This window comes from Agelaius phoeniceus, chromosome 1 (genome assembly GCF_051311805.1).
Source record: "Agelaius phoeniceus isolate bAgePho1 chromosome 1, bAgePho1.hap1, whole genome shotgun sequence".
NCBI lineage: Eukaryota > Metazoa > Chordata > Aves > Passeriformes > Icteridae > Agelaius > Agelaius phoeniceus.
Window position 1 is genome coordinate 55,856,690 of NC_135265.1, and position 26,136 is coordinate 55,882,825.

Genomic DNA, 26,136 nt, shown 5'->3' on the forward strand with positions numbered 1-26,136 from the left:
CACCAAAGCTCCTGCCCCACCACATCCCCTCATGAAGAAATTGTAAACTGGTTTGAGGTCTCCCTCTGTCTCCTCCACGATGAGCAAGCCAAGTGACCTCAGCTGCTCCTTGTACAGCTTTCCCTCAAGGCCCTTCATCATCTTTGTAGCCCTTCTTTGGATTCTCTCTAATAGCTTTGTATCTTTCTTATGCAGTGGCACCCAAAACTGCACACAGGGCAGAGCAGAGCAGGACGATCCCCCCCCTTGCCCAGCTGGTAATGCAGTGCCTGATGCACCCAGGACATGCTTGGCCCTCATGGCTGCCAGGGCACTGCTGACTCATATCCAATTTTCCATTGACCAGGACCCTCAGGTCCCTTTCCGTGGTGCTGCTCTCCAGTGTCTTTGTTTTCCTCAGTCTGTCCATACATCCAGGGTTGTCCCATCCCAGGTGCAGAATTTGGCATTTGTCTTCATTGAACTTCATATGGTTGCTGATTACTCAGCCCTCTAATTTGCTGAGGCCCCCTCTTCCAGGGCCTCTCTGCCTTCAAGGCAGTCAACAGCTCCTCCCAATTTAATATCATTGTCAAACTTAGTGTACCTTCAAGTCCGACATTGAAGTAATTTATGAAGATGTTGAAGAACACAGAGCTGAGGATGGAGCCCTGTGGAATCCCAGAAGTGACATCTCACCAGTCTGATGTCCCCCCATTCACTCTAAAGCTTTGAGCCCAACCCATGAGCCAATTGCTCATGCACTACATGATGTGTTTATCCAGCTGTATGCTGAATATTTTGTCCAGGAAGGTCCTGTGAGAGATAGTATCAAAGACTTTAGTGAAATCCAAAAAGATTACAACAAGTGGCTTCCTTTGCTCATCTCAGTGGGTAACCTTGTAATAAAAGGAAATCACATTTGGCAAGCAGGAATGTCCCCTTATGAACCCATTACTGGTTGTGACTAAGGATTGTTCTGTCTTGAAGTTGTTTTTCAATAACTCCCAGAAAAATCACCATAATTTTACCAGTCAATGAAATGAGTCTAAGAGACCTGTAGTTTCCAGGGTCATCCTTCCTGAAAATTAGGACTGGGTTAGCAAACACCTGAACACAGGACACAGGAAAGGCAGGATAGACAGGCTAGGAACAGAAATGTCTAAACTCTAAAAAAACCACCAAACCAATAAAAAACTCCCAAAACCCAAACCAAACAAACCAACCAACTCCAGACTACTGTTTTTTGTTGTATTGGTTTTGTTATTTTGGGTGAAGTTTTTTAATGTCTGTGTGTTTTGTTTTCCTTTCTTCGGGAATGCAAAAGTTTTGTTAAAGATATATTTTCTGAAAGTCTAATTTTCTTTCCATGCTTGTTGGAGTTATAAACAGTTTGTTACCAGCACTTCTTTTCCAGGTTGTTTCTGCCCCCTCAATGCACTGAAACAGAGAAAGATGGTGTTACAGCCAACTCTTACTCATATTGGCTGTAAATACTAGTAATTAATTAGACTTTTCCTGCTATAATTTTGTCTTTTTGTTGTGTCTTTGATTTGTCCATAAATGTTATATAAATAATCATTATGACTTACTTAATTGGAGATGTCCATATTTGCAGATGTCTCATACTAATCCATGCACACATAGCTGCTTTGTAGTTCTGCATATTGCAGCGATCTGTTTTGAATTTAACAAGCTAGCCTGTTTGCATGAAGACATCTTAATAAGCTTTCTAAAGAAGGTACTAAAAACAAAGGCAAAGAAAAAAGCACAGATGCTGTTTCTAGGAACCACAGAATTACAGCCCTTGTACTCTGTTTCTTCTAACAGTTGTTTTTACTTCCTGTAGAACTTGAATAAACAACCAGTTCCTGGATCTACAGAAAACAATGGAAGTGAACCTGTCTCTCCACAGGTATGTGGATGGCATGGGGGGTTTGTTTCCTCCTTCACTGCTGTGCTGTCTTTGTGCTACATTGGTTTAAGTGCAGAGTATTTCTCTTCATGCTGAAGTAGGGCTAAGTAGTTGCCTGTGAGGACGATCAGATATCTTATTTGTGTGTAATCCTATTTGCTGGTATTAAGTATTGTCACTGATGTGTGAAGCTTTTCTTTTTGTAAGGACTGGTTAGCAGACTGCCAGCATTGAGATGCATCTTGTTGCACAGCATTAAACTCACTTTCAAAAGTAGGGGGCCTATTGCATGCTTGGAAGGCTGAAGAAAAGAACTGATAGGCTGAAAATGTTGTCACTAGTGAGAAGGGTGCAGGTAATTTTTAAATATGTCTCAGGGAAACATTTAGCTTCCCGAAGTGGGATTAGCAGTGGCTTCTGGCATGTGTCTCCCAACATTTGATTGTAGGGGCAACATCTTGCGGTAATGCTTTCACATCACTTCTGTAGCACCAGCAGTAAAGGTTACCACAGCACAGAATCTTTTGGTATAGAATGAAGTAAGTACTATAGCTGCATAAATCAATAATTTTGTTTTATGTAATAATCATAAAGTAATTTAAAATAAAAATAAGAAAAGGACTGTTCAAGATGGTTTGCTAGGACTAACTCTCATACAAGGATCTCTACCATTAATTTGTTCTCTTAGTCATAGGAAAGTATCTATGTCTTTGAGATAAATCCAGTCTTCTGTGTAATACATTAAGAAGTGAGTCAGTTATATTTTTCAAGTTTGAGACAATAGACATTTATTTTAGTTACACATTCCTCACTTTTTAGAGGGATTACACAGAAATACATTTTCCTAAAAGTTTAAATCAGAGCTGTAGTTTATTAGATTTAGTTGCTATCTGAAATTGTGCACATCTGGTAGTTGCATGCTTGATTTTTCTGCACAAGTAGATGATTCTTTTAAGGGAGTAGCCGCTATTTGGTGTCATGCATGTGTTAGACAACAGTAGTTTCTTTGCACAGGTCAAGTCTCTTTCCTGGACTTCAGTGTGTCTGTCTGCCTAAAAGCAGTGCAGAAATAATTACTTTCTTTCAATTTTTGCAGCAAAGTGACAGTCAGTCTTTTGCCCAGAGGCTTCAGCTTCGAGTTCCCTCCATGGAGTCTTTGTTTCGAAGCCCGGTAAAAGAGACCCTGTTTCGCTCTTCTTCTAAAGAGTCCCTAGTCCGAAGTTCATCAAGAGACTCACTGAATCGACTAGACTTGGAAGCTCTCAGTCCCACCTTTGATTCACCTTCTGACATTGAAAGTGAAACTGAAGAGCCTCTGGGAAATATGGACACCTTCAGCAAAGAGCAGTTGCTGCAGCGTTTGCGTAGAATGGAGCGCAGTTTAGGCAACTATAGGGGAAAATACTCAGAGGTAGGCAATGTAACTGGTTTAGCTATGCAGAAAGGGGAAAGAGATTAGGCTAACAGGTACTGCAGCAGTGGACAATCTTTTTCTTTTCCTATTTGGAGCAAATGTTTAAACTTAAAACTAACATGGTAATTAACTTACTCTAAATCTAGTTATTTTTGACCTAAGAAGGTTAAGTGTTCTTCTGGTAATAAAACATGGAAATCTTTTTCTTCTTCTTTTTCTTCTCTTGTTTGTAAATAATTTCCTGATACCAGCAGTAGCGGTTAATTAATAGTTACTCACACAGAGCAGGCCTATTGAGATTTCAAACTGAAAGCATCTAGCAGAGGGTGAAGTTCACTACAGAGATGAGCATGACTTGTACTCCCGTGACAGCAAATTTTTTTTTTCCAACTTGTTCTTGAAATGCACAGTGTATATTCTAGCCATGTGCAATAGGCAAGCATTTTGTTTTCAAGAAACAAGTTCTATTCTTCATAATTTCTAGGTATTCCCTGAGAGGAATTAATTCAAACATCTTATTTTTTGGGTATTTTAGTAAAAACCAATTATATAAGTAGTTTCGCTACTCATTTTCCAAATTATTGGGGAAGGTAAAGCTGTCAAATGGAAGGTGGTGTTTTGGTATTGGGTTTTTTAATTAGTTTTGGGGTTTTGTTTGGGTTTTTAAATTGTTTTTTTTAAAGTGTGTGTTGTATTTAAAACTGGATGTTTGTACTGTTTTTTTACAGTTCTTTTAATGTTTGCTGCCCTCAAATACAAAAATTCCTGTGCAGACTTTTGTCAAAATCCCTGGAATCTAAAATATGTATACAGTGACTGCAGTATTCAGCATATGCCTGAACGAGCAGTCCTCACAGTGATTTTTCCTTCACTTCCAGCTAGTGTAATAAGTATTTTTTTAAGTTTGTGTAAATAGTAGTTGCTAAAATGAAAATTCTTCAGTTTATGGGTTTGTTTCAATGCTTTTTTTGGTTATTTGGGATTATTTTTATTAGTGTAATCTGTCCACCAAGTCTTAACTTTCTCTGTCAAAAAGGCTTGAGTTTTTTTCCTGGTTTTGTGAGTTTCTTCAGTTCAGTTGAAAATAATTGTTTTGCTGAAGCTTGGAAGAAACTTGTCGCAATATATAATGAGTAATTAAGGCAGAAATATTTTTCCCTCTTAAAGTAGGATGCATAGTTAGCATCTCAAAAATATGGTAGAGGAAATCACACATAGCAGTTTTGATTTTCTTATAAGGGCAAAATAAATATAACTTTGAAATTAAAAGCAATTTTGAATTCTGAAAATGTTTAGTTTGTTTTAAATTAGAATTTGAAGATATATTTTGACTTTCTGGTTTCGGTGTTCTAGATTTGTTTTTCTTAAAATTTTCATCAATTTGAAAACACAGTGTTCTAATTTCAAATGCCATTATGCTACTTCACCATAATGCTACTTGGCAGTTGTAATCAAATATTTAGGTAAACTAAGGTGTACCGTTCCTCCTTTTGTAAGTTTACTGTGAGAAATGAAATACTGTCTACTTTCAGTCTGTCTTTGCTGGATATGTGCAAGGCATATGAGATGAGAACATTACACCTTTTTTTGTTAAATTTAGAAATGTATTTTTTAATGCACACTTTTTGTAAAATCATTTTTGCTTAATCTCCCTGGAACATGTACTCTTACAAGTGGTCACCCCTGTGGGGTAGCTGTCTGAGATGTAACTTTCTGATACTGTTGGGTTTGGCCCCCTGTGTTGAGGGGTGATATGTGGTATGCTGTCTCAGGGAAGGGAAAACTGTATGAGTGCTGAGTAACATCATTGTTTTGTCATGCAGGCTTGTATTTTTTAACACATTGGAGATATTTCATAGATAGATAAAGAAAACATTAAGAATATTTAAGTACATTTATATCAAAAGAAAGTTCTCAAGTGGAGCAAAGAGTTTGAAAATGCAGGTAGTGATACAACTAAGGAAATTATTTTGATGGCTGTATGCAGATGTATTATCATCTTTATATCCGATTTGTTTATTTTAGCTAGTGTCTGCTTATCAAGTTACCCAGCGGGAAAAGAAGAAGCTACAGGTAAGCATTACTTGTCATGTTCTCTTACTTGCATGCTTTTTTCAGTCTTAAAATGTGTAGTTACAATACAGATTTAATTTTCAGTGTGTTGTATGTAACAGATGATGATTTCTTAGCTGGGATTTCTAAGGAAACCAAGGTAAAATTAATTTTTCAAAATAACTGTGAAGTGTTGTACTCCAGCCTTTTTTGTTGCATCAGCTGACTTCAGGTGATAGATTGATAGATTGCCAACCCACAGTTGGCAGTTTATGACAATACTTGCATATCAAGTGTAACTTGAAAGAGAAACAAATAATTACATTTGTGAGTTTTTTGAATTTGTTTATCCTTTTAAAATTACATTTAATACACCTGATCTTTATTCTTCCTTTTTTCTTAAGAGCATTCTGAGTCAAAGCCAGGATAAAGCACTTCGCAGAATTGGAGAACTGAGAGAGGTAATTTCCTTTACTGATTGCATGTTTATGTTATATCACACCTACATAGGATCTTTTTCTGCCTAGCTTTTGACTTCTTTGTTCACAAAATATTTTCTATTACAGAGCAGGATATTTTACAGCTTTTTTTTTATTGTTGTTTATATGGGGTTACTCCTCTGTCTTACTTCCCATTCAGCAGCTTATTGCTATCCTCCTAAGACTGAGCAGTGCATCACCAACTGAACTACTTCTCTTGTTCATTGTGAAATAGGTAGAAGTGTGTGTGGTTCTTGCAGTATTGTTGGGCCCAGCCATAGATGTCCCTGTGCAATTTGTTGCTCTTCTATTAATGACAAATACTAATTCAGGCAAACACAAGTAGTAGGCACATTTTTGTAAGGATTTCAATGACTATCAAAAAAAAGAGGATAATTTAAAATAAATTATTCTTTATCTCAGTTGTAATACTTACATTGTTTTATGGATTTTAGTATAGTTTGGTTTCAGTCATAAAATCAAGTAGGTTGTGTTATGATTTGCCTCTTTAAGTTATAGTAAAATTCAAAGGAGAAGCACTAGTGTATTTGGTATTGATAGTAAACACAGTGGACTTAAAAAACATGTATCGATGACGGGGCAGAACAGATTAAAAGGGCAAAATCAAAAACGCCATATTGTCAAACCCTGATGAAGCACAATGTGAAGCTGAAGCTGTTTTATTGCCTCAGGAGCTAGTGCAACACCAGATTTGGAGATGGGTGTATAAGGGCCTCTGTCTGTGCTCGTAGATTGCTGGAGAGCTGGGTACCATTTAGCCCAAAGTCACAGGCTTTGTCTTATGACTACACATCTGCTTCTGGCATGTACAATGCTGAGCAGCAGCACTGGCATGGAGGTTGCAGGAGCCATTAGACTGTGGTGAGGTCCCAGCTTTGCATGAAGGCAGACTTACTCCAGGCACTTGGGTGCTTTACCCATAGACAGGGACCGAGGCCTGTCCCCTTCCTAGTGAGGGATGGTGACTGTGAGCTACTCCATGTGTGTACTCAAGGCCCAAGCTCACCCACAAGGACCTATCCCTGTGTCTAGTCAGGCAGCCAGTCATTTCAAGGGAGGTCACTGGCAAATTGCTGGGCACTCTTCAGTGATTCGGAGAGTAATTCAGGTGAGCATGCTGTGAATTGTGTGTGCTAGTGGGATGGCATTTTGGTTCACATCTGTGCTGTTTCTGCCCCAGCAGCTGAGAACAGTGGGTCAGTGCTGGGAGTACTGTGTTCATCTGAGCTGTAGCCTGTGTCCAGACTGTCATGATGTCCTAAGCTAAACTATCAGTGCATATGAGGGAAAAAAACATTGCTTTACTGTCAGAATTGGCTTGCCAAGGTTATATCTTTTCCAGATCACTACAAGGTCAAATGAAGAAGTTTTTTCTGTGGTAGGTCCATATCTACATGCTCCTGTAGGATTGGTTTTCCAGTTTATTGCTATTTGTTGAAGTCCGGAAGGCCAATGTGGAACAGAGTTAAATCTTTGGCATATGATAGAATTGGACCATGTGTATTTTTTTTTTTTTTTTACTTCTGTCATAGTCTTTGTGATTCATGTATGTACATAAGTGACACATATATTTCTGTTTTATATATATACATTTATATATGTATATTTTGTGTAAAATTTAATTTCATTCTTACCAATCTTGTAAATTTAAAGATTCCTTCAAATCTAACACTGAAATTCTTTTTCATTAATTGATACACTTCAAAAAGTGTTTTTCTGATCTTTTGGAAGCCCAGGTGTTGCAGCATTAGGTAAAACAGACAACGAAGGAAAAATTACAAATAAAATGGTAAGTTTCCATTGTGGAAGCTAACATGGTCCAAAGTAGTTAATTCATTGATGTAGTAATTTGTTATCAGAAATTAATTATAATAATCTTTTTCTTCATCATACAGTCCATTTTTCCCATAAATACGTTGAATCAGGCAAGTTCTTCTAAGAGGGCCGTGTATGAGGAAGCTAATCTTCCTTTGAGGCTAAAATAACAGTGTGACACAGTCTCTAGAAATAAATGTGGTTTTACTTACATTAGTTTACTCCTGTTAGGAGTAATTCCTCAAAACCAGTCTTAGAGCAGTCTTCAGTGTTCTCCTTCACAATACAGGATCAGAAGGGACTCTGAGAACCAAAGAGGACCATTTCTGTGTTGATTTCAATAAATCTCTTTGATACTTGTTCTCACACTGGCCTGCTTTGCTTTGTTTGAAAGGAATTGCTTCTAAAACTCAGAAGCACAGGGCAGAAGTGTGATCAGTAATTGCTGAGAACATGAGGCAATGCAGTGTTAAGAAGTGGATATAGTTGGGAAGAGAGTAATGGTTTTTGCAGTGATGCTTTCCCTCATCATCATGCCTCTGCATGGCCTGGCAGGCTCAGCTCATACAGCTATGGTTTTCAATGCTGGTATCAGCCTCATCTGTGGCAGGGCATTCACTGTTGGAGGTAAGGGATAGACAGCATAAAAACAAGATTTGGAGTTGGAGGAAAGCAGCTCAGGGAACATCCAGTGCTGTTTTGTCTCATTTGCTTTTTCATCCTTTCTTTATCTATCTATCGTCCTCTGTCTTTGCCTGGCTAATGGAACTCATGTTTATGGGTGGTTATTGTTTTATACAAGTGATCTTTGCAGAATAACAGTCATAGAAGCATTCTTTTCCTGGAGTAAATTATGGGGAAGATATCTATGGATGAAATAAACATATAAATTAAAAATATTGAAAATTTTCTGAAAGTATTTGCAGTGCATGCATGATGTATGTGTGGTTCTGGTTCTCGGAATAAGCAGTTAGATGTGAATTAATTTAGGTACACGTATTTTCTATTAGAATGATACTTATTTAAAGAAATTTAAATGTTTAAACTTTAAAGAGTAGGAAGTAATTAAAAAAAAAACTCCTTCAGGAAATATAAGACTCTGTAGATATTACTAAAGAATTTAGGCAATATCTACAAGCTTCTAAGAGTTTTCAGCCAAACAAATGCATATAAGTATCAAGTAAAGCCACATACTTAAATTGTTTGGTATTCTCTGCCTTTCTCATTTGAGACACGCTTGTGGAATAAAAAGACCAATTTTCTTCTCTTATACATGGCATTTGTCATTTTTGGAATGGCGGCACATTGAATGAACATAATGAATTTTACATTTCTTCTCTTTATGTTGATTTAATCTGGTGGCAAAGTGAAGAATCTTCCAAAGTGCAGTTTTCAGCTTCCAGGAGAAATGTGTGCATGGAAGAGTTTTTCAGGAGCAGGCTTGAAATGAACCCTATGCAAACTTACTTTTAGGAAAAAGAATCCTTGATAATTTTCCATCAGATCTAGACTCTTGCTGTTTAATCGTGGTATTATAATTGGATGTTCTTACTATATTGTGTAGAATGTTGTATGGTAAAAAAAAATACACTTTATTGTTATATTTTGGGATCACAACTATGAAAGAGATATTTTAGATGCTATTTCATAATATTTTCATAAGTCTTTTGAGTTAATAATATTTTCATAATATTTCAGAATATTTTCATAAGTCTTTTGAGTTCACATTCATTGAGTTCACATTCATTTGAGATGTGTTTGTATTATCAGGAGCTCCAGATGGATCAACAAGCTAAGAAACATCTCCAGGAGGAATTTGATGCTTCCTTAGAAGAAAAGGATCAACTTATTAATGTCCTGCAAACTCAGGCAAGATAATTTACCAAACAGATGATGTTTAAAACTGCTCTTCTTGACTTTTCTTTTTAGCTATATATTTCCTATGATGCATATCCATGTTTTATTATAATTGCTCTGAAGTTGAAAAGCATCTTGTGAATGTAGAATTTTCTGGAAATAAGTGTGTCTTTGTGGTAGAGGATACCTTGGTAAAAATCTCACTCATGTTAAATAGGATTGGCTGATTTGCACTTAAATACCTTTGTGATGTTTTTGTTATCAAGACATCAACATTAGCAGATGTCTGACCTAAAATTGCTTTTGCAAAATTCATGTATTTTGCTTAATTGGTCTTTGTTTCTCTACTCAGTCTTTTGTTAATTGGAAGCATAATTCTGACTTCTAAAAAATGGTAAAAAATTTCAGACAGATTTTTCCTTTTTCTACTTGCTAATATCAAAATTAATTTAACGCTTCCTAGTTTTGAAGATTAAAAAATTATCTGCTTTGAATCCTTAGATTTTTTTAACAAAAAGAACATTTTGTTTAGGTGTTGTTGCTGAAACAGAGATTACAGAATGGTCAGATAGGCACTGAATTGCCTGATCAAAATGTCCAATCAGAACCACAAGTTCGAAGTCCAATGAAAGAAGTCAGTGCAGAAAATATTGTGGAACCAGGAAGCAACGGTAGGCATTGTGGCTTTTTCAAGAGATGTTACATTTTGGGGAATAAACCTGTTGTTATTTATGATGGAGTAACAATATTTAGGGCTGACCATGTCATAGTAAGGATAAATTTTCTAGAAGAAGACAATTGTTTTGAAAACCATCTGGCAGCTAGAGAACAGGATAATCCTTTTAAGAAACTAAATTTTCATAAGAATTCAGATCTTGTATGTCTTTCCTTTGTCAATATTGATAATAGCATTGTAATTTTGCTTTGTTGGTAGGTGTTCTTACTATCCCAACTTAATGCAATTGAGAGATTCTGTCCCCCATAAGTGAGGACCTATCCCTGGAGTTTAGAGAGCAGATTAGTTGCCAGTCTCTGTCTTTTTGTTTGTGAGTTTGGGGGTTTTTCTCTTGTTTTATCAGAAAAAAAGTAAAAACAAAGATCAATTTTGATATTCCTGCTATTGAATAACCTGAATATTCCTCACGTCTGGAGGTTGTTTAAATTAGTGGGCTTCTCAGTGTTGTATGTATTTGATTACTGAGCAAGGGACATTATATATAGTGCTGATACATAATAAAAGTGTCTTTCATTGGTACCCTTCATAAAAGGTAGGGTTAAGACAAAGGTAAACATACATCTTGAAATTATATTTGTTCAGCACCTGCTATGGTTTTTATATGCAGGGATGATAGGAAGTGTTATGGGGGAGATGTTCTTATCTAGTGCCGTGGTTTTTGTACTGCTTAGTCAATAATGAAAAATTGTGATTCCAGATGTTTTCTGTGCGTGAGTCTGCTTCTGGACTGTAGTGTGCCAGGCATCCACCAAAGCGGCTCTCTCACTCTCCTCCACAGCTGGACAGAGGAGACAAAATTTAAAGAAGGGTTCATGAGTTGGGATAAGGCCTGGGAAAGATCCCTTACTAAATACCATCATTGCCAAAACAGGCTCGAATTATAGATATGAAGCGAATTTATTACTAATAAAATCAGAGCAGGATAATGAGAAGTAAAATAAAACCTTAAAAACACCTTCCCCCTCCTTGCCTCCCCCCACCCCAGCTCTACCTCCTTCTCCAGAGGGTCAGGGAATGGGGGTTTATGGTCAGTTCATCACCTGTGATTTCATCCACTGCTCAGGGAGAGGAGTGCTTCTGCTGTTCCATTGTGGGGTGCCTCCCACAGGAGACAGTTCTCCAAGAACTTCTCCAGCCCATGCATCTCATGGGCAGCAGCTCCCTGTGAACTGCTGTAATGTGAGCCCATCCCACAGTCCTCCTCAAACTGCTGCAGCATGGGTCACTCATCCACAGGGTGTAGTTCTTGAAGCACAGGCTACTCCCGAGTGGGCTTCTCTCTCCCATGGGCCTCCCACAGGGTCACAGTCTCCTCTCTGGCATCCACCTGCTCTGGCAAGGGCTCCTCCATGGCTTGCATGTGGATCTCTGCATCCCCTTGGTCCTCCATGGGCTGCAGGGGCATGGCTGTTTCACCATGGTCTGCACCACAGGCAGCAGGGGAATCCTAGCTCCAATGCCTGGAGCACCTTCTCCTCTTCCTTGCTAATATCAAAATTATGTCTGCAGAGTTGTTCCCTTCACATGTACTCACTCTGCTTTTCTTTGGCTGCAGTTACAACTGTGCAATAACTTTTTTCTTCTTTCTTCTTAATTTTTGTATCATAGAGGTGCTACCACCATTTCTAATTGGCCCAGCCTTGACCAGCAGGACACCTGCTGGAAATGAAGAAAGCTTCCGGCAGCTTTCTGGCAGCTCCTTGCAGAAGCCACCCCTGTAGTTCCCCTTCAATTGTTGAAGCTTGGCCATGCAAATCCAGCACAATGTCAAATACTCTTGCAACCTCTAGAGCATCAGAGCAGAAGCACACAGTAAAATACTACCAAATGTGCTAGTTATACAGTGATTCAAACCTACTGAAAGGGCGTAGGTTTAAATTATAGATATTAGAAAAAATTCTTTACTGTGAGGGTGGTGAGGCACTGGAACAGGTTGCCCAGAGAAGTTGTGGTTGCCCCATCCTTTGAATTGTAAAAGGCCAGGCTGTATGGAGCTCTGAGCAACTTGTTCTGTGAGGTGTTCCAACCTATGGCAGAGGTTGGAACTAGATGATCTTTAAGATCCCTTCCAACCCAAGCCAGTCTATGATTCTATGAGTACTACTCAGAAAGATACTAAGTATAACCTTTATCCCGCTGAACGTAATATTGCCAATCTGGGTATTTTAGAACTAATCTCATACTCAGCCTTGGGAAAGCAAGAATCTGTGTGCCTGGCACTTGAGAGTTGTGATTTACTTTGCATCACTTTTTTTTCTTACTTGTGCATATTCTGTTAGTAGCAGCAGGCAGGTTTATAAATCATGACGACTTTTTAGTTACATAAAAAACCTTGTTTATTAATAGCTTCATTTTGAAGCTCATAAAGCATGGGGTTTTGTAAGCTAACTTGGTGTTAAATATTCTTTACTACTCTGTGTATGTGTGGAATATTTCTGGCACTTACAGGAGGAACTAGGAAGTTTTGCACACTTCACACAACTTTCTTTAGAGACTTGTGAGTCCACTGCATTGTGAATGATCTGCATTTTGGAAATGTCATGCATGTGGTAATGTTGGTACGTTGTCTTATAGAGGATAATGAAGATTCTGTTAAAACACTGGAAACTCTTAATCAGAGGGTGAAGCGCCAAGAGAACTTGCTGCAACGTTGTAAGGAGACTATTCGGTCACATAAGGAGTCCTGTGCCCAATTGACCAACGAGAAAGAGGCACTTCAAGAACAGCTGGAAGAGAGGCTTCAGGAGCTGGAAAAGATGAAGGTATGGAAAATGCTCTTAGCTTTATGGGTAACCATGAAAATACAGTAAGAACTCCAGTATTTCCAAAATTTATTGATAAGGCAGACCATGAAACAAATTTTCCCTGTACTTATTTGGAGAAAAAGGTTCAAAACACACCTGGAATGAATACACTCAACAATTACTCTAGAGTGGTGAAGTAGGGTATGAAAACTTACTGTATAGATAACCATCAGAATGGTATTAGAAATAAGTAGTTGTGGGAAATAGTGAGAAAAAGACTGTCTTAGCACAGAAGACAGAAGGTAAAGTAAGAAAAGTGGAGCAGAACTAAACCTTTAAGATATAGTGAATGAGGCATTAATTATGTAAATTAAGAGAAAGAAAATGAAGGTGGGGCAGTTGAGATCACAATATAGTGAACATAAGTGCAATCCCAAAGCTAATAAATTAATACTTTGCTCAATTTTCCTTTTAAGGCCATTAATGATGAGTGTGAAGTGTAAGTAAGGTGGCTAATAGTAATGAAATCTGAAAATGTGCTAAGTATAGCTGTACTTAACTTTAGTTACAGAGATTAGATTCCCATCTCTGTCTTCATCTCTGAGCACTAGCCTGGTTTGGAAAAGCTCTGAAAGACTTGAGTGTTTTAATGACATTTTCTAGAACACGGCTAGTAACAATCATTTATGTTGCATTGCTGAGATCCTCTTGTAAACCAAAATGCAGGTAATAGAGCAGAAATCTTAGACATATTTCTTATTTTACTTTACCAACTCAGACTTCCATGTGTGGAGGCTCTAACAAAGCCTTCAGATCTCTAATTATTACAGAAGCCATAAGACAGCCTACCTCTGGGAGATGTAAAAGTAATTTAAAACTGCCCACTTCAGTTTCCCTTCATTGTGTTCTGTGTTCTTCCTCCAAGGCATAGTGCAGGGTCAGAGCCTAAGCTAAGCTGTTTGTCAACCAACTTGTGGTTGGGATCTTTTTTTAGGACCTTCACATGGCTGAGAAGACTAAACTGATTACACAGCTGCGTGATGCAAAGAATTTGATTGAACAGCTAGAACAAGACAAGGTAACAAAGCTGTAGGTTTTGATGAAGATTGTTTAAAACACAAAATATCTAGTTCTTGGTATTAGAAGCCGGTTTTAGTGGTCTGATGGTTTCATCTATGTTTTAATAAACAAGTAATTTAAGCTACTTAAGAATTTTATTGTATATATATCATATGTCTGTTAAATTATACTTAATACTGCAAGACAGCATTATATAGGATGAAGCAGATATTCTGAATACATTCCTTGATGCCAATTCTAAAACAAACAAAGAAACCCCAAACACAAATAAAGATGAGATACAATTAAATGAATTTTAAAATAACCAATAAAGTAACTGTGCTTTCAATAGACAATAAGGAGTTTCTCAGTTTTTCATTCCTTAAAAGTTTATTAATCACAGTCTTGGTACCTGGAGTAACTTCTGGTGGTGTCATAAGTGACATGACTAACATTGTATGGTGTAATCTCAAAGGAGAAGTACGGACTCTACAATGCTTTTAGTTTGGGTTTGTTTATGGAATACATGTTTCAAAGGAAAGTGTCTGTACTAGAAGGAGGAAATTTTTGGATAGTCCGTGTTTGCTGGAGTTCTTTTCACCACTTGATAAATTTTGGATACTCTTAAAAATAATCCCTATTCTTATTTTCTTTTTGTTAGCATTTTCTTTTTTCTGACATAGAAAAATCCTATGATCTCTGGTCTCATAATAAGAGACTACAGTTTATTCCTGGCAAAGATTGTGCCCTGGCTTGAAATTATTTCAGGTATATGTCTTATTTATTTGCTAGCTTTTTATCACAAGGACCTTTTCCATAGGGCATGGTAATTGCAGAGACAAAGCGGCAAATGCATGAAACATTGGAAATGAAGGAGGAGGAGGTAGCCCAACTGCGTGCTCGAATCAAACAAATAACAACAAAAGGCGAGGAATTAAAAGAGCAGAAAGAAAAATCTGAAAGAGCTGGTAAGAATATACCTAGATTATTTGCCTTCACATGTGTACATCAGAAAGCTTCAGTGTGGTCTTTTTCTGCAGTTGCTTGGAATGAATATTAAGAGATGCTCTTTTTTCTGTTGTTCTACACATCACCTGTGGCATCATTACTAACTTCATTTCTGGACAGCAGAGTATAGGGATGCTTTTGACTGATCTGTTACCAATAAAACTGGATTTAGGAAAGAAACTTCTGAAAGGCAACTGTACTTCCTTGTTTGTACAGGAAAAAAATGATGGAGTCTTCTTCTGGTCTAACTAAGAAGAGAAACTTGCAAGTACCTATAAATTGTCATTATAATGCCACCAGGAATTCACATAGAAAACATAGCAGTGAGTGTATAAGAATTTGTGAAGAAGTAAAAATGTTATAACCATAGTAAGCATTTTCTTTCAATTATTTTAATGGAAGTATTTCTGATTTAAGTGAAACAGCAGTGATGATTCCTTTGGGCTCAGGCTTGTAACAGAGGAACATTTAAGTTACTGTTATATGATGTGGTTTGCTTTTTATGGAAATTAGGTAACATTATGTGTGCTTGGAGTTCTACTTTTGCATGAAATGAAGTTTAACCATTGTTTTTTAAACAGTGAAATTGTTTTGTACTACATCAGAATTCTTTTAGAATAATTTAATTTGTTCTCATGGGCATGCAAAGAAGCTCTTTTGGCAGAAGCTCAGGTGTTACTTTGACTAAAATATTATACATATTTTCTTTCTCTAAAAAGCAATGAAGAGTTCAAACAATGCAGTTCATAGTGGTTTATTTTAAATCTATATAGATTTACATTAGAACTTGCAATTTTAAAGATTAATTTGGATAGATCATTCTGCTGTAATGCAGAAAACCAGCTGGAACATCCATCTTGTGAATGTAATAAACATTTTCATTAGGTCCCTTCCTCTCCTACCCTTTCAAGGTTGCATGCATCTTTTTAGTTCTGGAAAGTCATACTTCAAAAGTCAGTCAGTTCTACACTGTATTTTGTTTGGTACTGGGAGACTAGAAAGCTCTTCATGATTAAAAAAAGAAGGTGAAGAATCTTTTAATACTTCTGTAGATATGAAGTTTTTATTATAGTTGTATGCAATAGTGTTTCTTGAAGCAGGAGAAACAATTATGAATTATTAATATACTATCCACACACACTAATTAATGCAGTAATTTCTTCAAGTTTGCTTGGCCAGAAACTGAAATCAGGTTAGAGATGATTCTGTAGACAACTGGAAAACTTTCTGTTGTGTTGAGAAGTAATTTAATTTGAATGAATGTTGTGTTGAGTACACTACACTTTTCTAGGGGGAGATTTGTGTGTTAATTGTGCTCTTTTTTAAACAAAAATTTTAAGTACTTTGGTTGATTTTACAGTGCATAAGTTTCAACTTTACCTTTGAGTGCATTTATTTATTATAGTCTTTTAAGCATGCATATATGTGTGTTGGAACCCTTGGCAAATTAGTTAACACTGCTTTTAAGACAGAATTATAAGGTGACCTTTATTAGATTTTTCTATTACATCCTTGGCTTAATACGTTCCAAAAATATTGTAATTTACAATGTTAGTAATTACAATGGTTCAATACAGTTGAACTAAATTATTTGAGAAAACCACCTTGCATACCAAGAGAGCCTGAAATTGATTTTAGGCCTCAACTTTTAAGTTGTAATGGATTGATTTATGAATTGGGCAATTTCATGTATTTGAGGTCAACATTTAAAAGTTCTGGGTTTTGGATAGTTAATGTAAGGTGACTTTCACAGAACCACAGAATTGGTAAGGTTGGAATGGACCACAGTGTATCAACTGGTCCAACCTCCTTACTCTGCTAGGGTCATCGTAAACCACATGGCACAGGACTGCACCTAGACTGTTAAATTCTAGACATCTTTTTATATGTCATGGTTTAGTGAAGAACTGAAATCATGGAATGAAGAAGAAATGTTAATTTCATTTATGTTATAGTAAAATAAGGATAAGCATAATACACTTGAAATATACTTTTGTAGTGCTGCTTGGAGACTAAAAATTGGTATAGATTTCTGTGTCATCTTGCCTACTGGCATTTTTCTTTGTAAATCAGGAGTTTAGAATTGCTCTGGTGTTGGATTTAATGTGAATGCATTTTTGTGTAATGAAATCATGAAAAGATATGTATGCTTATTTTTTGTTGCGTACAAAACAGTATAAACTGTAATTTGGTCTCCTCGGTTCAGTCCTTTTTCTATTTGTAGTTAGAGGTACATTATGTTGAAATCTCTCAGAGCATCTTGTTTTTGTGCATCCACATATGCCAATAAGTGAATCATGGTGCCTTTCCCAAGCGTTGTATGAACAGGACTGGGGTAAGGGTGCTGGTTTTTTTACATCACACATTGGGTGCTTAAACTGGGTTCTAAAAGTAAATTCTGTGCTTCTCAGGCACTTCTACTTGAGGTAACTGCAACACATTTCTTTTTTAACTTTAACAAAGATCTTTTTAGTATTTATAAATCTAGCTAAAATTAAGTCTTTTTCTCTTAAGATTACCTAGCCTAAGTACTTAATGACTTCTCAGGATGCAGATTACTGACTTACTAATAGTCTATGAGCAAACAAAAGTCTTTAGAAAGCAAATCCTACTTATAGGCAGCATTTTTTTGCAAACTTAATTAACATATGCTATGGACCTTTCTTCAGTGAAAAAAAAAGGCTTGGACTGCGCATTTAAAATCCTGCCTAGATGCACAAGTTAGCTGTAGGAATGATTTCAACCTTTTTTTTTTTTTCAAAATTTGGACATGATGCCTGCTCTCAACCCTCAGAAATTGAACGTGAATATCTCCTTTACCAGCCGGTATACAAAGCTGGTTTGCTTCCTTCACAGTGTTTAGCACTAGGAGGCACTCTAGACAAAGAGAAAAGGTGTGCAGCACCAGCAGAGGAAAACAGAAGGCTTTGCAGTGCAAAGTGTTACTCTGGGTGTGAGGAGTAAGGTGAAGGGAACCGAGACTGGTACTTTGGAGTGGTGTAGGTAAAGTAGTCAACTGTCCACCGCATGTTGTATAAAAAACAGATTTGCAAACCTTGCACTCCTAAACTCTGCTCAGACTCATTTTTGTGATTTACATACTGCACAGGAAAGTTTTCAATTTGTCTGGCTTTGTCACATGAATGGGGTTTTGCAAGACGAACCTGAGACTCTGTTGGTGTGCTTGTTTCTATTTCTGATTTGCTGATGTGCCTTTGTGAGACTTCATTCAACCAATACTTGGTTGAAAGATCTTCCCTGAACAGAGTTCTGCAGGCTGGAGAAGAATGCAGAGGAAGTGCCTTTATTCTCTACATTCAGAGTAGGTATATTTAAATAAAAACATGGACTTTATTTCATGTTTTGATACAGAGAATTAAAATCTCTCACAGATTAAAAGTAACAGTGATAATAGAGACCACATTCTGTCTGCTTGGTGATAGTTTAGCCCTCTGCTGGTTTGAAACTTGGTTGTGTCTAGCTACACTAGAATTAACTACTTTGAATGAAAGTATTCTGTTTTGCTTAAGGGTTAAATGTGTGAGAGGTGTATAATTTAACTTTTAGTGATCCAACTGTGTTTCTGTGAAGTACTGCTTCTTTGTGGTTTCATACCCTCTTGGCTTTTTAAACATCAGCTTTTGTCTAGTTTTTGTATTAACATCCTGCTTGTGATTATGGTGATGCAGCTTTTGTACTGCATGTTTCTCAGCAATTCCAGATCAGTAGTCAATCCTATTGTGAACATGGATCTTCTCTTTGGTTGATCTGTGGGCTATGGCAAATGTATTCTCTTTCCTTTTGCAGAAGGAAAGAGAATACAAATGAAAATAAATGAAAACGAAAATAACATTTTCTCAAATGAAAATAACTTACATGATGCTCAGAACAAGAATCAGAAAATGTGTATGGAAAAGTGAAATAACTTAATGTTCTACATTCAGGCTTTAGTTTCAAGCTATACTTTGCAAAGGTCCATAGGATGGGGTGGATTTTTGTTTTGTTTTATATTTTTGTTTGCTTGTTTGGTTCAGTTTTTGTTTGGTTTTGAAAAAAGATGATGCTGTAATACTGAACGACTTCACCAGTTTTGCTTGGCCTGCTTTTGTTAGGACTGAGAGGAGCATCAGAGAAGTCATTACCATTCTCCAAACAGAGTTTTGCATTATTCTGCAGTATTCATAATCAACTTGTGCCTGGTGTCGCAAGTGGGGAGAACTTGAGTCCTGTAGATGGCACGTGGCAAAATGCCTTCATAGGACTGTGAAGAACTGTGCAAAATAAGGAACTATAAGCCTTGTGCGTGCTAGTATTACATTTTAGACTGTTTCTGCTTGAAATAATCTCTAGTGATCTTAATTTTTTGTAATAGTTTTAGCATTTAAGCAGAACCAGTAGTGGAAGAGTGGATAAATAAAAATAAATAAAAATACAGTGGTCTGCTTTGGTATTGCCAGAATAACAGCCCCATTTTGCCTTAAAACATGATTGTTGCTGTGAGTAGTCAGAAAAAGGCTTCCTCAAAAAACAAGAAAATTCTGTAGAAGGTCAAAATTTGGGTGAATCCAGTTGTATGGAATTAAGTTACTTGAAGACATATTTGCAGCACTGTCTCAAAAGTACAGACTGTGGTTAAAATCTTCAGTGTTTAATGTTGTCAAAAGATGTGGAATGGAAATTATTGCTCACTTCTCAAATACATGCTTGAATATTATTAAAGATAACTTCAAAAAAAACAAAGATTGCAATAACTGCTGTGAATGCCTATGAACTAATGATGAATCAATAAAACTAGAGATGTGAGAGTCTATTATGATTTTCTTTTGGGAACAGAATTTATTGGAAGAAAGCTTAGCATATAAATAACACTTCAGAAGTTTGGTTTTTTCTGTTTCCTTGCAAAATAGAGTCCCAGTAGTCCAGGGTATAATAGAATAATATGCTTTTAGGGGCTTGTGCTCTGATAAATTACAGTCTTGATATTGGCATTGTGATTTTGAATTTTACAGAGGCGTTCTGCCAAAATTCCGTTATGCTAAGTACGAACCGTATAGTAGGATGTTCTGACACTAAATTTTTCTAATAATGCTGTAGGGGTTTTCTCTCGCAGCAGACAGAGGTGGTAGAGTGCCACAGCCTTCCCAGAGGAGCGTCTTTAAGAAGATGTCCTGGGTGCACAGGCACATCTCGCTCCTGCCGAATGATTTCAGCTCTTGGGTGATTTCAGCCACGAGCGATGGAGAAGGAAGGGACGGAGTCTTCATATGGGGTTGCACAGAGGATCTTTATTGAGCTCCTACCTTGAAGGGGTCCAGGGACAAAGAACTCTTTTAGGCAGAGAGAGCAGGGGTTTATATAGGGATCGTGAGGGGTGGGGCAGAACATCAGAACGATTGAGATGAGGGCACAGGGGCAGAACAAAGGGGAAGGGTCAGTGGGATACATAGAATCAACATACAGCAACAATGCATTCTTGGGGAAGTTTTTTTCCTCGCCATGACCAGGGAGGTTGTTACTTAAAGGTTGTCCCTCCAGGGGAGCATGGTAAGCTTTTCCCCAGCTGGTTTACTGTCCTCCACAGTTTTCCACATTCATGATCCATTCAGGAAAAGAGATTTCCCTAATAATGATTGAACTCTAGTCTTGTGTAATTCTGTATAGACTCTGACATCAGTTGTAGTGAGTTTTAGGGGTATTGAATAAATAAACAAGCTCACAATACTGGAATTTATTTGCTTTCTTTTTATATCTAAATTATCATCTGTGAAGTGAATACAGCATGTTAGGCTACTTCTGCTTAGCATGAGATGAAGCTGTGGAATTATTGCTTTTATTTTGTAAATTAAAATGTGTTTCAGTGGATTTGTGCATCCTGAGCAAGAGTAAATAAATCTCAACACTGCAGCTTGAGTGTTCTTTTGAAACAACTTACAGCTATTCAAGTTTTCTGGGAGCAAATCTTAACTTCTAATTTTTTTAATTTACATTTTATTTGTGAAGTTAGAAGTGCCAGACAGTCAGCTACTACACTGATAGAAGTGTACATTAAATGTAAATAGTGAGATAATGAAATTAGCAAAGCCATCTCTGTGGACTCTATGAAACATAGTTTAAAGAAACGATTCTCTAGGTTTTACAGTTTGGAATTATTCTTAGGTATATTAAGTGCCTGATATTATACATTAGTATTCTATTCAGGAGAAACTCTTCATGACCTGCTAATAACTGACTTGCATAGTAATCATTCTTGGTTTGTTTCTGTCTGCTTGTTTTAGTGTGAATTACCTTTCTTTGTGCAGCTATTTTCCACTTCTTCAAAGTTTATTCAGCAGATATAGGCAGAAGAGGAGTGTTATAGTTCATTCATTAATATGGTTTATGCATTTTATAGTGATTTTAGGCAAAGAAATAGAAGCTACAGGATGTATTGGAAGAAATTCACGTCTATTTGTCAGTTCTCTTTCCTTTCTAGAAAATAAACATGTGAATTCTAGGTTAATTCTTAAATTCATTCTTCTCTTTTTGTGAAATTCTTCTATCAAAATGTATAGATATTTCTCAATTATCATATACTTTTTTTTCTTCACAGCTTTTGAAGAGCTTGAGAAGGCTGTAAGTATTGCCCAAAAGACAGAGGAAGCCCGTAAAAAACTGCAAATAGAAATGGATGAAAAAATTAAAGCAGTAGAAAAGGCAAGTGAAGAAGAGAGAGTAAATCTTCAGCGGGAATTAACCAGAGTGAAACAAGAGGTGGTTGAGATTATGAAGGTAAAAACTATTACAGTTCAGCCATTGTTGTAAAATACATCAGTATGACAGAACTGTTATAAAGCTTTTGCTAGTTAATAAAATCCATAAAAATTATTTTCTGTGATTAAAGATTTACTTAATGAAAAACTGCAAACTCTTCATAGATGTTTTTTCTTCAGCAATTTAAATCAGTTCATTAATGGCATGTAAAAATAAATAGTATTATTCTTTGCTTCACAGTATTTAATAAAATTGTTTATTAAAAGTATACTTGAGACTTTAAACAAAGACAAGAAGACATTAATGGCAGGAAGCTCACACATCCCCACAAGGATTTTGGGTTTTAATCACTTTTAGCTTTTAATCATTATCCTAGCTGACTATGTGTAAATGTTTAAGAACTTGTTGCCGTATTGTTTGTGGGTTAAAAGTTTCTATAATTTGTTTTTTTCTGGTGTATTTAGTTAGGAATTGCTGGAATACTTCACATGCCTTACAAAGCTGTAAATTTGAACACCCATAAGTTACAGTTCTTGTAAAGATATCCACAATGGTATTAATTTTTCTAAGAGAATACACTGATGCTTTAAGGGGACCACTGACGTGCTTCACATCATTCTTAAATAAAGGTTGTAGATAACTGTCTACACAGAGTATCACCACTTGACTTTCTGGCTCATAAAACAAGAATACTGAGAAAGCTACAAAAAAGTTCCTTTTCCAATGTGTTATCATGTTTGAACTGAAAACACAAAGTTTGCCTTGACTAAAGACTCAGAGGAGTCTTTAGAAACAACTATGTGTCTTTAGTACAACTATGAAAGACTTGAGAAGGAAGATGGATAACTTAAAGCTTGAAAATAAGAACTGTCAGGGCTTAATATTAAGTACTCTAAGTGATCATAACTTATTCAAAAGGAGCAAAGAGATGGTTCCGGTTTGTTCTGTCTGTCTTCACTATTTTCTTATTAAGAAAAAATAGAAAGTGTTTTGTTAGTTAATATTTTGAAATTAGTTTTTTCTGACTTCACAGAAATCTTCAGAGGAACGAGTTGCTGAACTAGAAAAAATCCATAAAAAAGAACTGGCTACCAAAGATCAGGAGTTAAATGAGAGATTACAGGCTCAAGAAAAGGTATTCCAGGAGAAGATGAAGGCAGCTCTTGTAAGTAAACCTAACACACATAAAAAACCATTTCTCTAAGTGTGAGTTGGGATTAGAAGTCTTGAGTTGACACTATTCCACAGTGAGAGTCCTCCTATGCTTAAAGATAGGAGTGCTTTCCAAAAGTCAAATAGCTCATAGACTTCAGGAACGTGAAAAGAAAGCAGCTGCAATGATCCAGACTAACTTATAGTAGTAATAGTAATAACTTAGTAACGATAAATTATCACTGTCAGTGCTCAGTAACAGCTGTATCTTGTGGAAACTATTTATTTTTTTGAAATTTTTTAGATTTGATTTTTAATATCTTTCTGTGGATCATTGGCAATCAGGCCCAGGAATTAGAGTAAAAGAAATACAAAAAATGAAGTTACAAAAAAACCCCCCTCCCTCCGAATTTTTAGAATCGTGAAATTAAGGGGCTCAGGCAAACATATGGGAAGAGGAATAACAGTTCTATACTGCTATGTATAATAAAGCAAACAAACAACAACAACTTTGACATTAACAACAAACAGAACCCAGAACCCAGCGACAGCCTTTTGGCTGCGGCACTTCCCCCTTTGGTGTCGTTACGGTCACAGCCGGCAGGGGCGCTGGTGACTCCCGGTGGCCAGGGCAGGTGCGATGATTCCCCGGCGGCTGCAGGGGGCGCTCTGGCGCTGGCTCGGGGAGCAGATGGCAATGGAGGCTTTTGTCCGAAGATGGGAAGGAGTGGAAGAGAGGCTTTGCTTCACAAACCCTTGGGGCAGCCAATTCCTGTGCCCCTAGCAGGACTCTCAGAAAGCAGCAAGTTGGGCTGGCAGGGGGTGAGGGGCTCCCAGCAGGGCAGGGAGAGCTGAGCTCAGGATCCCGGGCACCTGAGCAGACAATGATAGGTGTCTTTTTTAGTGAGGTGGGTGTTAATAAGGTCCCAGTTCAGTGGCTGTTCTCATGAGCAGAGACTCACCCCACGGTAGAAGAAGCAGCTCTGGGCCGGTCTTCGGCAGCAGCAGTGGAAGTCCTTTCCCCAAAAGCAGTGGCTCTGACTGTCTTCCTCTAAAACTGAAACAGAGAGAGGGAGAGCTAGGAGCTGCACCCACCCATCCCCTTATCCCAGCCAGAAAGAAAAAAAACACTCCCAAAAAAACCAAAGGAGTTTCCCCCTCTCTGCCATTCTTATTAGCTACTCAATGGGAACAAAATTCCACAAATAACAATGAAGGAATGGGGAAAAAAAAACGCAAACCAAAACCCAAGCCCCAACAACTCCTCTCAGATGTTATTCTCAATTAATAGTGGTAAACAAACCAAAATGTAAGGCTTGATTACATTATGTTTTTCATGCAAAGACAAGGGGTGTGACAAATGGCTACTCACTTTTCATAAATTTAGAAAGGTTTATTAAACTTTATCAAAAATACAATGGAAGACGGAATAGAGAAAATGTTATGGTGCCGGGAGCAAAGGATTTTCCCCACCACGTGCTCACCCACACAATGAAGGTTTCGCCTTTTAACCCTTTAGCACCTCCCAAAGTTCTGTCCATCAACTCCTTCTTCACTGTCCAGTGGTGAAGTTTACTTCCTCAAATCCTGATTGGAGGTCAGGTGTTGCCATAGTGACAAGCCAACCCTCCCAGATGTCCCAACCTCACCTGTCCCTTGATAACAACGCAAGGGGGTAAAACATAACTATAAATCTATAGAACTTTTCTTAACCTATATACATGATATTTGTCTGTTAATTGTGAGAGTCAATCATCACATTATTCATCTATCACAAGGGGTTTCCAAGAAAAAAAAGAAGCGATTTATTGCACTTATGTTTTCACAAACTGAATAAAAACTCCATTTGTTTTTGTGCAGAAAGTAAAGGTGATTAGTGTATGACTCATATTAACTTGAAAATATCCTATCATAATGTTCTTGAAGGTGTGATGACTATATTTGTAGTTTATTGTTTAGTTGTTCTTCTTCATGCAGGAAAAAAATCAGAGTGAGTGCTTAAAAGCCCTTCAAGAGCAAGAACAGCAAGAATCCCTAGCCTTAGAAGAATTAGAGCTGCAGAAGAAAGCCATACAGTCTGAGTGTGACAAGAAAGTCGAGAAAATGCATCAAGAGTTAGAGACTTGTAGAACTGTGAGTAAAGATTCCAAAAGACTAAGCATTTACAAGTATGTATTTAGCTGTGACAAGTTTACAAATGGTGATTTGTTGTGATTGGGTTTTGTGGGATAAAAGTAACAAAAGTTTAATATATTGCCATGCTATTCTGCAGCCCCTAGTTTTTTTTTAAGACTAGGTGGCGTGATGCCTTGAGAGGCTGATCTGGAACAGAGACAAGACAGAGCTAATAGAATAAAGTAGGTATTTATTAAAAGGCCTTAAAAAGATACACCTTGGGCAGTACAAGAGCCTGGCCAGGGCTACACCCAAGATAGACCCAAAATGGTCACTAGGTTTCACACTTTTATCCATTTCCATATTGGGTTAATTGTCCAATTACACCTTCAGATTATGAAGTCCCATCCATCTTGTTTTCTCTCTTCAGTCCACTGTATGGTTTTTGGGTCTGAAACTTGTAACAGTTGTCCTTGGTCTTAAGCTGGAAAAGGATTGTTTTGTCTACCTACTCTGTGAAGAGAGCTTACTAACACTTAATATGAAGCTCAAAGCTATGCACCTAGGCAGCACAGAATCTGAAAAATATGAAAGCTAAAACTTAAGGCATCAGCAAAATATAGAAATACATTTCCTTTATAGCATTATGTGGGATATGAATATGTATCCATTTATTTAATTTTTAGGTATGTTATAAAGAGGAGTTGAATTTCAGGCTCTTTAATTTCTGGGTACTGCTGCCTTACAAATGCTTATAAGGATACTTCACTAAGTGTTACAAACAAGTGTTTGAGATCACTTAAGAAAATCAGCAGCAAGGGCATCAGTGAAAACCAGATTTAATATTAAGCAACAGCACAACAAAGTTCGTTGGCAAGATTCAATCTACTACTTAGAGGACAGTTAAAGCACACTAAGGAAAAACAAGCAACAACATAACCAAACAAAATCCAGGCAATCAAACAGAAATGAACTGAGAACTATCTAGGGGGTGTGTGTGGGTGGATGTGTGGGTGTGTGTGTGTTTAGGCGAGAGCACA

The 26,136-nt window shown here is 37.2% G+C and overlaps 1 protein-coding gene across 9 annotated transcripts in view; it reads left to right on the forward strand.

Moving 5' to 3' along the window:
- GOLGA4 (golgin A4) overlaps positions 1-26,136 on the forward strand; it is a 77,250-nt gene that overhangs the window by 22,957 nt on the left and 28,157 nt on the right. For all 9 annotated transcript variants that reach the window (XM_077179243.1, XM_054646336.2, XM_054646357.2 and 6 more), the window contains 12 exons: positions 1,829-1,894; positions 2,991-3,305; positions 5,334-5,381; positions 5,765-5,821; positions 9,446-9,544; positions 10,065-10,203; positions 12,843-13,030; positions 14,007-14,090; positions 14,892-15,039; positions 21,669-21,847; positions 22,863-22,994; positions 24,959-25,114. In XM_077179243.1, the coding sequence (XP_077035358.1) occupies positions 1,829-1,894; positions 2,991-3,305; positions 5,334-5,381; positions 5,765-5,821; positions 9,446-9,544; positions 10,065-10,203; positions 12,843-13,030; positions 14,007-14,090; positions 14,892-15,039; positions 21,669-21,847; positions 22,863-22,994; positions 24,959-25,114 (1,611 nt within the window). The remainder of the gene's footprint in view (positions 1-1,828; positions 1,895-2,990; positions 3,306-5,333; positions 5,382-5,764; positions 5,822-9,445; positions 9,545-10,064; positions 10,204-12,842; positions 13,031-14,006; positions 14,091-14,891; positions 15,040-21,668; positions 21,848-22,862; positions 22,995-24,958; positions 25,115-26,136) is intronic.